Source organism: Petaurus breviceps, unplaced genomic scaffold (assembly GCF_028583685.1).
Source record: "Petaurus breviceps papuanus isolate PSGF00001 unplaced genomic scaffold, PetGlider_PUasm1.0 126, whole genome shotgun sequence".
In the NCBI taxonomy this organism is placed as follows: domain Eukaryota; kingdom Metazoa; phylum Chordata; class Mammalia; order Diprotodontia; family Petauridae; genus Petaurus; species Petaurus breviceps.
This window is the reverse complement of record NW_027185655.1, coordinates 34,217,985-34,234,808: the sequence shown is the minus strand read 5'-3', so window position 1 is coordinate 34,234,808 and position 16,824 is coordinate 34,217,985. Positions and strand designations below refer to the sequence as shown.

General features: G+C 38.2%; 1 protein-coding gene across 2 annotated transcripts in view; it reads left to right on the top strand.

The window, feature by feature from the left end:
* The first annotated feature begins 249 nt into the window (after positions 1-249).
* DKK2 (dickkopf WNT signaling pathway inhibitor 2) overlaps positions 250-16,824 on the top strand; it is a 143,042-nt gene continuing 126,467 nt past the window's right edge. The window contains exon 1 of one of the 2 annotated variants that reach the window (XM_069094806.1): positions 250-1,483. In XM_069094806.1, the coding sequence (XP_068950907.1) occupies positions 1,262-1,483 (222 nt within the window). In that variant the 5' untranslated portion in view covers positions 250-1,261. Of the gene's footprint in view, positions 1,523-16,824 lie in introns of both variants that reach the window. The other variant, XM_069094797.1, reaches the window with a different exon arrangement.

The following is a 16,824-nucleotide window of genomic DNA, read 5'->3' as shown; positions in this document are numbered from 1 at the left end:
CATCCCCGCAGGAGCTGTAGTCATGGACCCCCTAATTCCTCGGGGGCTGAAGTCCACTGGCTTTGCTGGCGGCGGCCACATGAAGCAGACACACAGAGGACTGAGAAAAAGCTGGAGAAAACGGGGGTGGGTGGGGTGGGAATAGGAGGTTAGGGGGAGATGAGGGGGAAGGGAGGGGAGGAGGAGGAGGAAAGGAAGGAAGGAGGAAGGAAGGGGAGTGAGAGAGGGGGGAGCAAGGGTATGAGTTGGGGGTGAGAGAATCGGTTTCACTCTTTGTCACTCTTGAATTGGGGGCGGAGGAATCTAGAAAACCCACTGCAGCATGCTATAAAAAGAAAAGAGGTTAGCGGGAGTGTGAGTGTGCTAGAGAGGGGGAAAGAGAGAGTAAGGGGAGAGAGAGGGAGAGAGGGAGTGCAGCAAACAGCTAGTGCCGGTGCCGAGAGAACAGTGTCACTCTCTGCCTGTCTGTCTGTGGCTGCTCTGAGTGTAACAGAGGAAAAGGCTGGCTGTGCTTGAGCGTGTGCCTGTGTGTGTGGATAACTCTGGCTCAGCCTCTGACTCCGGGTCTCCAGTCCCTGGGGGTTGCTCTACGGGCTCCCTAAACTAGCGTCTACTAACCTGGAATTGGAGGACGTGTGCTCTGACAGAGTGCAGGGACTCAGACAAAAGGCGTGAAAGACAAGGGGAGAAGGAAAGAAAACAGGAGGAAAAACAAAACCCAGACAAGTAAACGAGGAGGTGTGGGTGTATATGTGTGGGGGAAATAACCCGACCCTTCCAGCCCTCTGGGGCGCTTGAATTCGGGCTGATTTGCATTTTCTCCCCCCTGACTGACTGGGGGCAGGGACGAAGGAGGGCGGACTTCGGAGCTCCTTCCCAACTTGTCTCGAGCAGGGCTGCTCCGCTGGGCTCCTCATCACCTTGGGGCACGCCTTCTGGGGTGGGGAGGCGCTTCGCATCTTACTGCCTGAAGAATTTCCCCAATTCGTGAAGAAACCGGCGGTGGTGAAGTGACCTCTGGTCTCGAAACTCCCAGCTTGAATGGTTAAGACTGAGTTTGCACTTTTCTAGACTTCAGTTTCCCGAAGTCACTCAAGGTTTGAGGGACAGTGACTGAGACTCCCCCTTGCTTCCTGCATCTTGGGCTGTTTGCTGGCTCTTTTTGGAGGACAAGTTCTGGGTTTCATTGCTTCCTTGCTTCTTCTCCCTCCCTTCCTAGGTTTTTACCTTTCTTGGGTTCCCCTCTTGCCTTGCTGGGGAGATGACCCTTATGATGTGGAATAAGGAGTCCTCCCGCTGCCTCCTTTTACTAGCCGCGGTCCTGATGGTGGAGAGCTCCCAGTTGGGAAGCTCCAGATCCAAACTGAACTCCATCAAGTCCGTCCTGGGCGGGGAGACCCCGACTCAGGCAACCAATCGATCTGCGGCCATCTACCAAGGACTGACTTTCGGCAGCAGTAAGAAGGGCAAAAACCTGGGGCAGGTAGGAAAATCTTCAAAACACAATCACCAGCAAGGAGAGGTATGGGACCATTCTACTTCCAAAGCTCTACTTATGTTTGCGTTGCCATTAGATCAAGTGCTGGCTGCATAGGGGTTGTCCCTAAGCCGTGGTCTTCTTGATTTGAAAGCCTGTATATGCGAGTATGTGCAGGATCGTGTGTTCATATATTTTGCCAAGTACGGTATTTGGCGGGGGGGAGGAGGGGACTTCACTTTATTATAGACATACATCTATGTGTATATATGTGACATTTATGGATACTCACAGTTGTTGATTAGTCTCATTTTCCAGAATCCCAAAGCCTCCTAGTTGTCATAGAAATGACATACCACTGCCTTTCTCTCATTCTTCCCCTCCCCCTCCCCCCCCAAAGTGGGGCATGAATGTTTATAGGTACAGAATGATTTTCTAAAGATGTCTTCTTCACTCCTGGAAAGAAAAACTTAGGGAAAACAATACCAACGTGATGCCTTTGTATACTGGGACAGCCACAGCAGCCCATACACTACATAGGATAGGTCAAAAAGCCTGAAATATCTGCCTCTGTCTGTATCTCTGTCTGACTTTGTTTCCCCTTGACTGTTTCTATGTCTCTCACTGTCACTGCCTCAGCCTGTCTCTGTGTGCCACTATTTCTGTCCTATACACATTCAGGCAAAAACCCTCCCCCAGCCCCATTCTCATAGGGAGAGAGAGAGAGAGAGAGAGAGAGAGAGAGAGAGAGAGAGAGAGAGAGAGAGAGAGAGAGATTTTGTCTTAAGTTTTCTGAATCCTGACACTGGATGGCCAGGAGAGGGGGCCCTGGGGGCATGGGGAAGTCCAAGGGGAAGGTGCAAGCCCAAATTCTGACTTTCAGAAACCAAAGCAGAATTGAAGTCTCTGGAGGGGACATTACATATGTACACATGCAAAAGCATACCAGTACACACAGAGAGATATCCAACAGTCAGATCTAGGCTATTCACAGTAGCTTTCTCTTTCCCTGAAGTTAAACAACCACCCTGCTAAGCTCAGGGTCTCTGTGGGTTCTTGGCACACTTGCCTGACTGAAGCTGGTGTTTTCAGTTTCTGGAAAGGGGGCAATTAGGGACAGAATTAAGGATGGGGGTGAGTTCCTGCTCCAAGCCTAACCCTTTGCTATCCACTCCTGGGCATGATTTTGATATAGTATCACAGCCCTAGGAAAGCTATTTGTTTCCTGAAGAGACCATTTCTTCATGATCCTCCAAATGAACCTAAAACAAACATTTCTCAGTTCTTAGATTCTCCCCCCCCTTCTTGTAGGTCTCAAACAACAAGAAAAAAACGAGAGCTATCCTAACTGGCCACACTCTTCCTTAACTCAGATTGATGGGTACCAGACCTTTTTCCCTTGCACAAAATACATATCTATTCTCACTATCACCCTATTCCATTACTTGCCTCAATTTCTAACCTTGAAACATCAAATAAAAATATATAGAGTATGTCTATAGAACCTACCCTCTCTCTGATTGTGGAAAGCAGGTGTAATGGAGGAGTCCTTTTGATGTGAATACAGTTAAAGAGACTCTTCTTCTATCGGTCTGATCTAATATATATATATATAATTTTCTTTACTTCTTGGCAATAGCTTCAGGTCAGCATTATGTACAGTCTAGGATAAATCACTTTTGACGAAGGCAGAGGTATGGACTAAATGACCCCTAGAGATCACTCCCTCCCACTTTCACTGCTGGGATAATGTGACTATTCACCTTAGTCTCCTTTGTCAGCTGAATCCATTGAACTGACACGGGATATCTATTGAAGTCAAGCTTGGGAGTTTACGATACAGATCTGTGATTTAAAACAACAGTCAACAAAACTCAATATCATCCTATTTCTTCTTCTGGTTTTCTTCTGTGAATTGTTTATTTATACTTGCTTTGAAAGGTTAAGAATCTTCGGTATGGATATTACCTCCATCAAAGCAAAGTGTGCAAAACCAGCCCCTATTTGCCTATTGCAGAATAAATGTATATACATATAAATGCATATGCACATATGTATGTATATATTTGAGCTGCTGTTGCTATACACATAATATTAATTCATCACTTTGTACCCAAATTGTAGAGGAGCCTCTTTGAACCTACATAGCCAAGCTCGTCCTCGGATCACAGGTATACAGTGTCTGTTACAGGACTAGGACTTTCTGGCTTCATGAAACCTGAAAAACATTTTGCTCCACTGGGCATGACCTTTGAGGCCCTGAAAGTATCATTATTCTGTCAAGAGGCATCAGAGTAGGATTTTAGTGTTGGATAACTTTCATTGAATAACATTTTCCAAAAATTAGTATTTATTTAAAAAAGTGTATATATAATATGTAATATTATATATATATATAATGAGTATAGGTAATAAGCATAATATACACTGTATGAAAGCCAAATTTATTGTGTGAGCTAGTAATAAACAACTGTAGGCATTCATATGCCAATACATAGTATTTCATCCATACTTTCCATATACAGTTGCTGGGGAAGTCACAACAGGTGAATTCCTAAAATACTTTTAGTTGTTCAGCCAAAAGTCATATATACACATGAGAATTATCTTTTATAAACTCCAGCATCTCAGTTGCTCAGCAGATGAGTTAGAATATGCAATCTTATGCACTAAATTGGATGTCATTAACTTCTGAGTACAATAACTGTTAAGCTTACTTAACACTGCTTCATTTTCCCTTTGTTGGTGATTAGAAACATGCGATAAGAGCATAACCCAGTTACTGTATTCAATAATATTTCAGTTCTCCAAGGGTCTATAATTTCCTGGGCATGGGTCCTCCCTCCATTGAAAATACTGCATTTTCAAGTCAGAAGACACATGCTTTTGAATGTTGTCATGTACATGGAGCAAACAGAAATAATGTCTTCATGAAAAGAACTTTGAATCACAATTGATTCGCTTCTATTGGTCATCTTCATTAACAGAGTCTAGTTGACTTCATGCTTAACTGGAAAGATTGTGTTGAATTGATCATGATGATAGTAAAGAAAAAGCATATATCTGTCTATATATATATATATATATATATATCCCTGAATGGTGATTTGCACTCTCATAGGGAAAGAGTCTGAGATATAATTAGTTTCCCTTAGCCTAAATCTATTAATATCACTCATTGTAGATAAAGAGAGGGGGGGGGAATACCCTGTCTTCTAGAACTGTAAAAAAAAAACCTGAAAATTATTTATTTTTCTAATAAATATGCATGTGAGAATCAGTCTTTAGAAAATTATTTAAAGTTTTTTGTATGAAATTGGATAAGAAAAATATTTTTCCAGATTTATTTTAAGTACAGATTATAAAAATAGAGAACAAATATATTTCTTTGAAAGGGAAGTTAGATAATAGCGTTATCTTTAAAAATTAACTTGTTAACAAGATACTGAAACCTGTTGCTACTTTGGCAAATTGAAGCATGTTACTTAACATAAATGTCAGATATTAATGATACTTTTTCCATAGGCAGTTTGATTAATAGTTGCAAAAATCCTGAATAATTTTTGTTTTTGTTCAAATTATTTATGTCTATAGGTATATTACACTATTCTCCAGGGTTTTGGAAAATAATATTCTCTTTCCGTATAATTTCAATATATATTATCCAATAAATGAGGTAGCAAATTAGGTAAATAAGTATTCAAGACATTTAAACAAAAAAAAAAAACTTTTTCTTGGGGAAGGGATTGTTTTCATTTCACTTTCGATATTCAGACAAGTTAAAAAAGATTGCGCCTCTTTTATATTAAAGTAAATGAAACCACTTTGCCTTGCTGATTGTTACACATCATTTATTTCACCCAGAATTCCAAAGGGACCAATTAATTTTGGCAAAAATAATACAAATAATTGTTAACAAAATAGCCTTCTACAAAATTATTTTACAGCAAAAATACTTAATTAGGATTACTCTTAGAGATCTGAACTTGAGTTTATGTATTTTGCCCTTAGAAGTAGAATTTTTCTTTAAAATCACCTATCCATTTTGCTTGATTAAAAGCATCCTTTCATGTGAAAAATAAACTTTGAACTGATAATTGTTATTTCTTCTTTGTGTTATTTCCCGTTTACCTTATATTTTTTAGACCAACAGTTGAGATTCATTTGAATGTAATGACATAGGATTCCGAAATATTAAAAAAAAATGTGATTAAAAAGGAACAACAGAAAAATCATGAATTTAAAAATACAGATAGGCTTTCTGGTCTTTGCCTCTCTAAACTAAACATGTATGAGGTTGCTCTATTCATATTCCACGATTTCTCATTTAATTTGGATTCTTATAGCACTATGGTTTGGATGAAATTATACTGCACTCCCAAATGCATTAATACAGAAGCTTGCTGGAGAGAGCATATATATTTATATAACACATTGGATAAATATACATATACTGTGTATACATATGCACTTTATATATTTACATATAGACACACAGATGCATATTCATCTATTGAGATGTAAACAAATAGAAATACAACTTTGCTGTAGCGTTTACTCTTAATTACTAGCAAGTGAGGGTGGCTAGTTTATGAAATTCTCTTTGGCAATGTTTTTAAATATTAGTCTAGTTTTCATATAGTCTGTATTTGGATCACCTCTCTCTGTCATCAGCTTAAACAAAGCACAATTTGCAAGGTAGGTATCATGGATGAAAAGCATGGCAAATCATATAATACATCCCTAAGGTAATTGTAAATGACATGGCATAGGGTTCATCCATTGGCATGAATTGTCAACACGACTATATTGTTTCACTAAAGTAAGTAATAGAGGTCTGTTATAAGAAGAAATTTACCATGTATAGAATTGGTTGAGTATTTTAATAGTTATCTAACTGGGAGCATCTATCATTTTCTTGTTGTCCAATAACACAGAGCAAAGGGGACAAAGTTGATGAAATGCACTCCAGCTGTTGTTCTGACTTTGCCACACTCCCGCTTAGTATTCCCCTCAGAGGTCATCTGTTCCCTCTTTTTCCCGCTTCACAAAATGAGTCAAAGTTTGCATTTCTTCAACTTGTGAAAAGAAATCATTTCTACGCCTTGTTAGAGTGAAATATTCTGGGAGACTCTTGGAGTATCTTTGTCCTTTCCCCACAATATTAATACTAGAAATGTGCATTTAAATAATATGTAAAATTTCAAAGATTATTTCTGCTACAAATCACGTTTTTATTTCTAGATTTATACGCATTACAGTTTCTCCAAGTAATATAAGATTGTCCTGTTTTTAGAATGTTAACTGACTCGGGAGTTAAGAAACCTGGATTTGAAGCCTCACTAGCTGGAATGACTTGTGGGATCTCATCGAGTTAGTTGCTTTACATAAGGTTGTTTCCCTTTATTGTGTTTGTATTTAGTTGTCTATAAAATAGGGACCAACATTCTGACTGATCTTTTTGTTCATTTCTGTAGGTTATTGGGGAGAATGAGAAATATTTATGATTTTTATACGAATTCATGATGCCAAAGCAATTTAAAAATATATTATATATATATATATTTTTAAATCAGTTAACCAAATATTGTTTTGTCTGTTTGACAGCAACAGCAAAAGTTGATTTGGCTAATACTTTTCTTTGAATAGAATCAAACACTTAGTGGTATGTATGTAAGTGTTGCATATACTAGGTAAATTGCAAGAAAAGTCTATCATTGTCGAATTATTCTATTGTGTTTTTGTAACCTGGTCTAGTGGGAAAAGCATTTGTAGCTGGAGTCAGGGAGCCTGGGTTTGAATCCCGGGTCCACCACTTGCTAGCAAAGTGATATTGACTGTCACTTAACCTCTCTCTGAGCCGCAAAAGTGGACACAGTAAACTTGCATTCCACTGCTCACAGGATTATTAAAAGAATGAAATCACATCATGTACATTAAAGGTTCTATTATGATGAAGTACCATTTTTATTTCTTTATTATCTGTGTGACTCCCCTTTTTTTGCCTGGGGATTCTTGCTATGAGTGAGATAATGGTTTAATACATGTTGTGCTGTTTTTAGTTCTGTCGAAGCAAACATCAGCCGTTCTCTGAAACAAGTAGGTCAAATAACATGTGAACTGTAGGCGGCGTTTTGTGATATGAACGAACATCTGTCCATAAACAAACAAACAAAAATTTAACGAACCATGAATTTTGAATAGTGGCCGCCCAACAGCTAAATGATATTAACAGCTTGGGTCAGTACCTTCTTGTACTGGATGCAAACCAATGACCTTCAGGTCATTACTAACCCCAATGACTAATCTTTTGAGACAACTCATTCCATAATTCATATTTGTTTTTTGCAATGGTAACTTGAAACAGAAAAAATATTTGAGGCAGAATGGAGACAAAGAGTCCTATTTGTATCATTGCATTTTCAAAAGCAATTCATTTATGCAGTATCAATTGTAAAATACTTCTTATAAAGCCAACCAGAGATTGTGTAATGGGTCTAGATATCATATTTGATCTACAAGGCCTTTAAACACATATGCCAAGTATACACATGATAAAAGCAATTAGATTAAAGTACCAACACAGAAAACATAAAATTATAATTTCTTACCTCCACATCAAACTCCATCCAGATGTTTAAAATCTCAATTTCCTTATTTGTAAAGTGGGGATAAATGATATTTGAAATGCCTACTTTACCTGGTTGTTGGGATTCAAAGGCTTTTAAGCCTATATATATGTTCACCAAATTTATATTTATTGTCTTGTTTCTCCTTCTAATGAACTTTATATTTTACTATAATATATGTATATGTGTATATGTAAACATATATATATACCTATATTACAATGGTCACTCCAGCTGTGACCATTCTAGTGCCTTACTTAAAATAGCATAAATTAAAAAGTTTGGAATTCTGAATAACTACCACTATTTTTTCTCACTTCCTTAAAATGTAGAAATATATGAAACTAAAAGTGATTTACAACAAAACAGAAACACCATCATGAGGGAAGTTCGCCTGCCCATGGACAGATCCTTCTACCTTTCTGACAAAAGCCCTTGTACATACACAAGTACTAATAACACACATTGATGTTATCTTTTAAGATTGGCAAAATACACATTTGACAGTAATCCAAATAAGGTAGCTATTTCCAGTATCCCCTTTTTTATAGATGATGTAGAGGCATTTTGTGATATGAATGAACACCTGTCCATAAGCAAACAAACAAAAATGTGGCCAACCATGCATTTTGAATAGTGGCCACCCAATACCTAAATGATATTAACAGTCTAAGAGAGATTTTAACATGTCCATTGATCACACAACTAGACAGTGTTAGAGGCAGGATTCAAATCCAGGCCCTTCTTTACCCAGATTCTTTCCATTAAGCTCTACTGCCCCTACCTTTGTAGTCAGTAATATCCATACCAAGAAGGACCTGGGTTAATTTTGAAAAGGGCTACAATTTCCTCCATTTGAACACTCATCCACAAACCTGGGGAAATCTAGGCAGTCCAGTAGACTGGTGCCAAAGAATCAAAGAACATATTGTAAGACTCTAATTTCCCCAAAGTCTCACTTATAGCTAGGTGGCACAGTGGATGGAGTAAACTATGAGTCAGGAAGACCTAAGTTTAAGACAGAAAGACCTGTGTGGCCCTGGGTAAGTCCTTTAACCCCCTTTGGCTTCAGTTTCCTCATCTGTAAATGGGAATAATATTACTACCTCATTTTCAGGAATGTTGCTAGGATCAAAAGAGTTGATATCTATAAAGTACTTTGTAAATCTTAAAACATTATACAAATATTGGCTATTAGTACTATTGTTATTGTTATTGTACCAGCATAAATCACCCTCTTATCCTGAGGTCCCCACTGTGCCAGATTATTGTGTTAAAGACTAGAGTCTGCTTTAGAGATTATTAAATGCAATCCCCAAATTCCAAAGATGAGACTCTGCCTACCCCTCTTTCTAAAAGGGAGGATTATATTGCCCAAGAACTATGGTGAAAAGTAGAGACATTAGGTTATGAATTATTCAGGTGTGCAGGGTAGAGGGGACAGCAGAATAAGGGGAGGGACATTCAAGGCAAAACCTAGAGATGCTTGGATGCAATTTCAGGGAACTCAGGCAGCTGCTTCGCATAAGAAATCTCACAACAAACTGGCCTTTGACTTTGGACTCAATATTGCATAGAATTGTAGAGTTGGAAGGGACCTCTAATGTCATCTAGCCCAAGCCACATGAATCAATATTCCTGACAAGAGGTTGTTCAGCCTTTATTTGACCGCCTCCAGAGATATGGAACTCACTACTTCCTGACGCAGTTCATTCAACTATGCTACAAATCTAACAGATAGGAAGTTTGTTGTTTTCCATCAAGCCCTAAATTTATCTTTTTTCAGCTTCCATATGTCTCTTAGTCTTGCTGTTTGGGGTTGGGCAGTGTAAATATAACCCTTCCATATCATAACCTTTCAGATATTTAGAAATGGTTATTTCCCCCCTTAGACTTCTCAGAAGTTCATCAATCAATCTTCAATTTCTTTTAGAACTTTGGGATATAGTCTAGAGACTCAGTGTAATTTAGGGAATTACATTATATAAATTAGCCATTTGAGCTCATTGATGACTCCTTGATGTTTTCTAATGCCTGACTTATCTTGGGTTCTGATTCTTTCATAACCACTTTTTCTTTCTTTCACACTTCTTAATTCAAATATAATTCATATTTCTAGAGAAAATGGAAGCAAAAAATGAGTTGAGTAGTTTATATTCTCTGACATATGTTATCAATCCCCTCCAAATACTGATCTTTTGCTTTCTTTCATAGTACTCTCACTCAAAAATAACTTTAAAGAAAGGTTCTTTGGGTTCCTTAGCATTCATTACCAACCTTGCCTCATTCTGAGATTTGGTATTGCTAGAATTATCCTTTTATTTTGTCCTGGTTTCTATTTTCTGTATATCCTTTAGAATTTTGAGTTGACCATTGACTTCTTTACACATCTGCATTGGGCCCTTTGGACATCACTTCCTATTATTTCTTATAAGAGTTGGTCATAAATGAGCTACAATTCCATTCTCAAGAACCTTATATTGAGATTACCTTCCATATAGAATCTTAGGGCAGAAAATTTTTTTCCTTTTTTTCTGAATTATCACAAGTTTCAACCTCTTCTCCCCAGTCTAAGTACATGTTGAACATTCTCCTTCCCTACCTATCACAAGCTCTAAGACGACATGCTTACTTTCTCCCGAGGTTGCCATTAACTCTCTCTCACCAGTTCCTCTTCATTAGCCACAATCAGGGTCAAACTTCCTTCAATTTCTGAAGGATGAAATTACCAGCAAGAAAAGTCAAGAATGTCTCAACTGCTCTGATCCCTGCTCCCATCTCTCTCATGACCTCAGCTGCAGTTTTTCTGCTGCCCAACTAGCAAATCTTATACATGACTATCTCCAGTGACCTCAGCTGCAGCTCCCTGCTGTCCCAGTTGAAATTCTGTTCCAGCATCCTTTGATGGAATACTCTCTCAGACATATTGTTACAGCATGCTTTCTCACAGGTGCCTTCTCATGGTATTTTCTCATAATCCTTAGGGCACACAATACTTTCATTGGGTGCTCTTGCTGCTATCTAGTTTGAGTCTAAGGACTCTGTCTTTTGTATTGGCTCAGATTATAGCTTTCAGTCACAGCCAGAAGTAAGAAAAAAAGGATGAGTGTCTACTCCTCATGGGGTCGCTAGGTGGCACAGTGGATAGAGTGCCAGGCCTGGGGTCAGGAAGACCTGATTTCAAATCTGTGTGACCCTGGGCAAATCACTTAACCTTATTTGCCTTAGTTCCCTCATCTGTAAAATGAGCTAGGGAAGGAAATGGCAAACTACTCCAGTATCTTTGCCAAGAAAACCCCAAAAGGGGTCACAAAGACTCAAACATGAATCAGGTGGATGGCCTTATTGCCATATCTAAGGAGGAATAAATTTTCTATCCTTAGAGCTCCTCCTTGGAAGTCCTGTCATGAGATCATGGATTTATATCTGGAAGGGCCATTTTTGTCCACTTCTTTCACTTTATAGAGGAGGAAATTGAGGCCTAGATGGGGCAAACAGCTTGCCTGAGTTACTGCAGGTTGGGAGTGCTAGAGAAAGATTTTTGAGCTCAGGACTTTTCACTACAAGTCCAACACTCTTTACCATAGCATGTACATTTCCTTTATTTAAAAAAATATTTGTATTTATCTTTTTTTCCTATTGTATAAATTTCCCCCTGGCTCTTTCCCACTCCTCTCTTTAAACAAATAATTTTTAAGAGAGATAGAGAAAAAATAAATCAGCAAAACTTATAAGTACAATAAAAAAATCTGCTATTATTTGCAATATTCCATATTCATGGAACCCTCAACTTCTGGAAAGAATTTGGTGAAAATGTCTTCAGATATCCCTTCTTTGAAGGGACATTTACTCCTTATAATTTGCAATGTTTGTTTTCAACTGATTTGTGGTTCTATTTACATTGTTGTGTTGGTTATATGGATTGTTTTCTTATTTCTGCTTACTTCACTTTGCTTCTGTTCATATTTTCTCTATTTGTCACATTCTTCATTTCTTACAATGCAGTAGTATTTCATAATATTTGTGTACCACTATTTTTAGCCATTTCTCAATCAATGATCAGTAGGTTAATAAATAGACCCATTTGTTAAGGGATTATTTACGATGTAACAGGCCATTAAGCACTGAGGATACAAATACTAATTAAAAGCAAACACAGCCCCTGTCTTCAAGGAGCTTACAATCTAATAAGGGAAGGTAACACAAAGGAAATTATAAAAAGGAGGAGGGATGGATGGGAAGAAATTACTCAGTAGTGAGGGCATGATGAAAAGTCCCCCCAAAGCAGTGGGGCTGATAGAAAATGGAGACAAAACCTATGCTGAAACTTTTCTCTAGAAGCCCTAGAACCCATCACCCTGCACTTAGACAGAGTCAAATCAGAGGGGCAAAGAGTACTGAGGAGATGTGAGTACCAGGCAGAGTCAATCTTGCAGTAGAAGATTTCCCAATGATGAGTTTCCTGGGGAAGGAAAGCAGGATGGTGAGTTCCAAAGAAATCCAAAGGCACAGTAGCTGATTCCTTGTCTGAAACAGTGCTGTTATAAATGTTTTGGAATATATGGAGCCACCAGACACCTTTCTAAAGGAAGAAAATGCTCAGTTATTAAAATATTGTAACTGATCCATGCTCTCATTGATTTAGGTGCAGAAAAGGAGAAAAAATCCCTAGTTACAGTGGGTAGGGAAGGGAAGTTGCTTGTGGAAACCTTAATAAAACAGCTGCCACAAACGAATATCAGTATGAGATGGTGTCGTTCATCAGAGCTTTGGGGACACATCTGTTTGCTACCTTCTTATATACTAGTACCATTCCAAACCATTTTCTTTTGCATTCACAGACCAATTTCACTTGGCTCACTGGTGCCCTCTTCTGGCTTTTAGCTGTCACCACTTACTTTCTTTTCTGGGTTCATATAGCCTATGGTCACTACATGAAAGTCCCATGAATTGCCTCCACCTTTGGGTAGACTCATCCAAATTCTTGATATCCGTTGACACTGTGTGTCACGTAGTTCTATTTCCTCATTTATTTTGCATAAACAGTTGGACTGGATTATTCAAAATTATTGACTATCTTTTTAGTGATCAGTTACACCTCAGATGGGGTCTTTGTCTTAAACAGCTTCTAAGGTATGTATACCCTTACATTTTCCTTATGCTCTTAAAGTGTCTGAAGACACAGGGGCTGTATGTGAATATACATATGTAATATAGACATACACATGCATACACATAGATATGCAGATCCATCACTCATTTCTGCACTGGCTAGTCCCCATGCCTAAATGCCCTCCATAATAAATCTGTCATTTAGAATTCCTAGTTTCTTCCAAAGTCCACCTCAAGCACAACCTTCTACATGAAGAGTTTCTTGATGTCTCCATTATTAGTTTCCTCTATAGGCAAATTATCCGTCTCTACTCCTCTTTTCTCTCTGCAACTTTCCTCCTGAATACAGTGATAAGAACCTCTTTCTACTCTAATCTCCTTTCTCCTTCCTCCTCCTTCCTTCTCCAGGGAAATGGGATTAAATATAGTTGTTTCAGGAAATCAGATTCCATCAGCTGGAAGTACAACTTTCCTCTCAAGGCTGGGATAAACAGTTTAAGTGCCCAAGGAAAGACCATGCCCCCATTCCACTCCTCTATCCAATATGCCACAGCTACTCCTTTCTAACTGTCCTCTATCCTCTCCTTCCCCCTCCCCACCCCATTTCTCTTTCTCACCAGTACCCATATAGATGTGTAGGAATACCAAGAAGACTAGGAAAAGGATTCTGGAGGTGATGATGATATTTTTTCTTTCTTCCTCATAGAGGATGAGGTGATGTGGTGATAGAAAAGATAGGGGAACCACTATCAGCACCAGCCTCCACCTACCTCATAGTAATTACTTCTGTGACTCAGGAAAGCAGTGAATTGGTATAATCTGGTCTCTACCACTAAATCACCATATGACCTTAAAAGAGCCATTCTCCCTGGGCTTCACTTTCTTCATCTGTAAAATGAGTACATTAATTCCCAAGGTTACTCATAAGCCTAACTTTATGATCCTGTGGGCTGAGCCATCTTGACATTCCTAGAGTTGCTGTACCCAATCATGAGTGATAGGTGACATCTTCAGAAGGATGGAGAAGTTGGTTCCTACCAGCTTATCACAGGGATATGCTTTATGACTCGGTCCTGCTTTGGTCCTGCCCCTTACAAGCCTCACCATAGAGCTATGGAGCTTTGTGGGTGGCCTCTTGTGCATGTGGTCGTTAGGAGGATTTATAGGGTCACAGTATGTGAGTATAGGATATGAAGTGACACCCCATTTTCCTTTTGTTGGGAATAGGGAAGTAAAATGATTGGAGTCAAACTGTTTTGAAAGCTGTCATATTAAACCTATGGATAACATGGAGATGAAGGCAGTAAATACATTAAGCTTTGTAGTTCAGGACCTAGAACTAGATGTTATCAACAAAACCCTCTCTCTACCATTAAGAAAAACGCCAAGGCAGTATTGTCTGATGGAAATTAAGCAAAATAACCTGCAATTCAGTAATTGGCCAAATTATCTAGAAATCATAGAAACAGCAAGGGCACCCCAGACACTAAGAATTTAACCACAGCATTTGGAGTTCTAGCAACCGAGGCAACATTAATTATTTAACCACAAGAACCAAAATAATTTAACTCTGGCAGTTAGAGGCCACTGCCAAGAACACTAATTTGATATCCTCTGAAGTCCAATAGCATCCCAAAGGACAGAGCTCTCTGCACTTTCCATTGAGTGCCTAGAAGCCAGATATCTTACTTCGAGTTTGGATAACTGTGGACATTCTTGGTGTGTAGATGGCAATGTATCTGTCTCCTCTTGGACTGGAAAACTGGGCACAGATTTTTTCCAATCCATTTCCTTCTTGCTTTTCTTCTCTGTTTTGCTCCCTATTGCAAATCACTTGGAAGTTATCATTAACCATTTCAATGTATTTGAAATTTAAATAAACATTATTGATAATGTGGACTTAAGGATGTTATTCAAAATCCCTTATTTGGAAATGGACTCATTTGCAAATATTTTCTCTCAATTTAGAGAAATAGTAATAATTATAAAACAACTAGCATTTAGATAGCATGTTATGGTTTGCAAAGTGCTTTACATATATTAATTCATTTGACCCTTACAAGAACCTGTGGGATAAGCATTGTTATTACCCCCATTTTGCAGATGAGGGAAAATGGAGCACAGAGAGATTAAGTCATTTGCCCAGGGTCACAGAAAATCTAAGTGCCTGAAGCCAGATTCATACTTTGATTTTTCTGACTTTATGAATGTCTTGTGCTTTATCTACAATGCCACCTAACTTCCTTCCTTTCAGGTAACTTTCAAATGAGCCCCAAAGGCGGAAAACACAAACATTTTCCATTGGAACTAATGGAAATGGGCACAAACTTTTTAAAAAGCATTATCTTTTTCTGCATCTACTTTCTTGTGACTCCTTAATCAAGACAAAAATTCCTTCTCCTCCACCCTAATCCCATAGCTTTTCCACATTCCTCATCCTTCTTGACCTTGGAAGAATCTGACACTGTTGACCACCTCTCCATCCCAACATTCACTCTTCCCCTGACTTACATTTAATTCTAACTAAAAGTTATTTTTGTTGATACCTTTTGCTTTTACATCATATTAAGTTTCAAATATATCCCTTCTCCTTCGCCTTTCAGTGGATCTGTTCTGTTTAACAAAGATTAAGTAGCACATTGATCATGTCCAACAGTATGTGGATATTCTGTATCCATAGCTCCCCCACCTAAGCAATGAGGGAGGAAGGACATTTGGCTTCCAAGAGTTAATCTCCCTGTCCTGGGCACTACTGTTCTCTATATATTGCATTCTTCTATTAAAATGTATTACTGGCATCTAGCACAATAGATGTTTAATGACTGCTTTTTCATTTACTGACTCATTCATTTCTCAAATAGTCTCTGGGGACAAGTTTGGTATTTATAATTTCAGGGCAGTCAGTTTCTTCATGATTGTCATTTCCATTTTCATTGTTTTAGTCATTAAGTTTATAATTCTACTTACTTCAGCCAGACTCAGTTGTCCTCTCATGCTTCTATGAATTAATATCCATCACTTCTTATGGCACAGTAGTATTACATTCTATTCACAAATCATAATTTATTTAACCATTTTCAAAGTGACGAATATCTTCTTTGATTCCTTGTGAGTATATAAATAAGGAGATACAGAGGTGATAGGTAGATAGAAAGGAAAGTAGAGATAGATTGAATGATATAGATAGGAGATAGATGACAAATTGATAGATAATGGACATATGCTAGATAGATATAGATTGACAGCTGGTAGCTTGATGGATGATAAAAGCTAGATAGAGTGATATATAGATAAGATGATGACAGATGATAGTAGAGAGAGAAAAGATGATAGATGATAGTATAGCTAGTCGGATAGGCAGATAGTATAGATAGGTAGATAGATAAATATATACATACATACATACACATACATACATACATAGACACACAGAACATTTACTAAGGGCTTATGATATGCAAGGCACTGATCTAAAGGTTGAGGATAGAAAAGCAACATAGTCCCTACCTTTGAGAAGCTTTTATTCTAATGAGTGAAAACAAAACATATAGAACTCCAAAACATATTCATAAAATTAAAGTCCTTGTAATGATTACTCTGCCATTA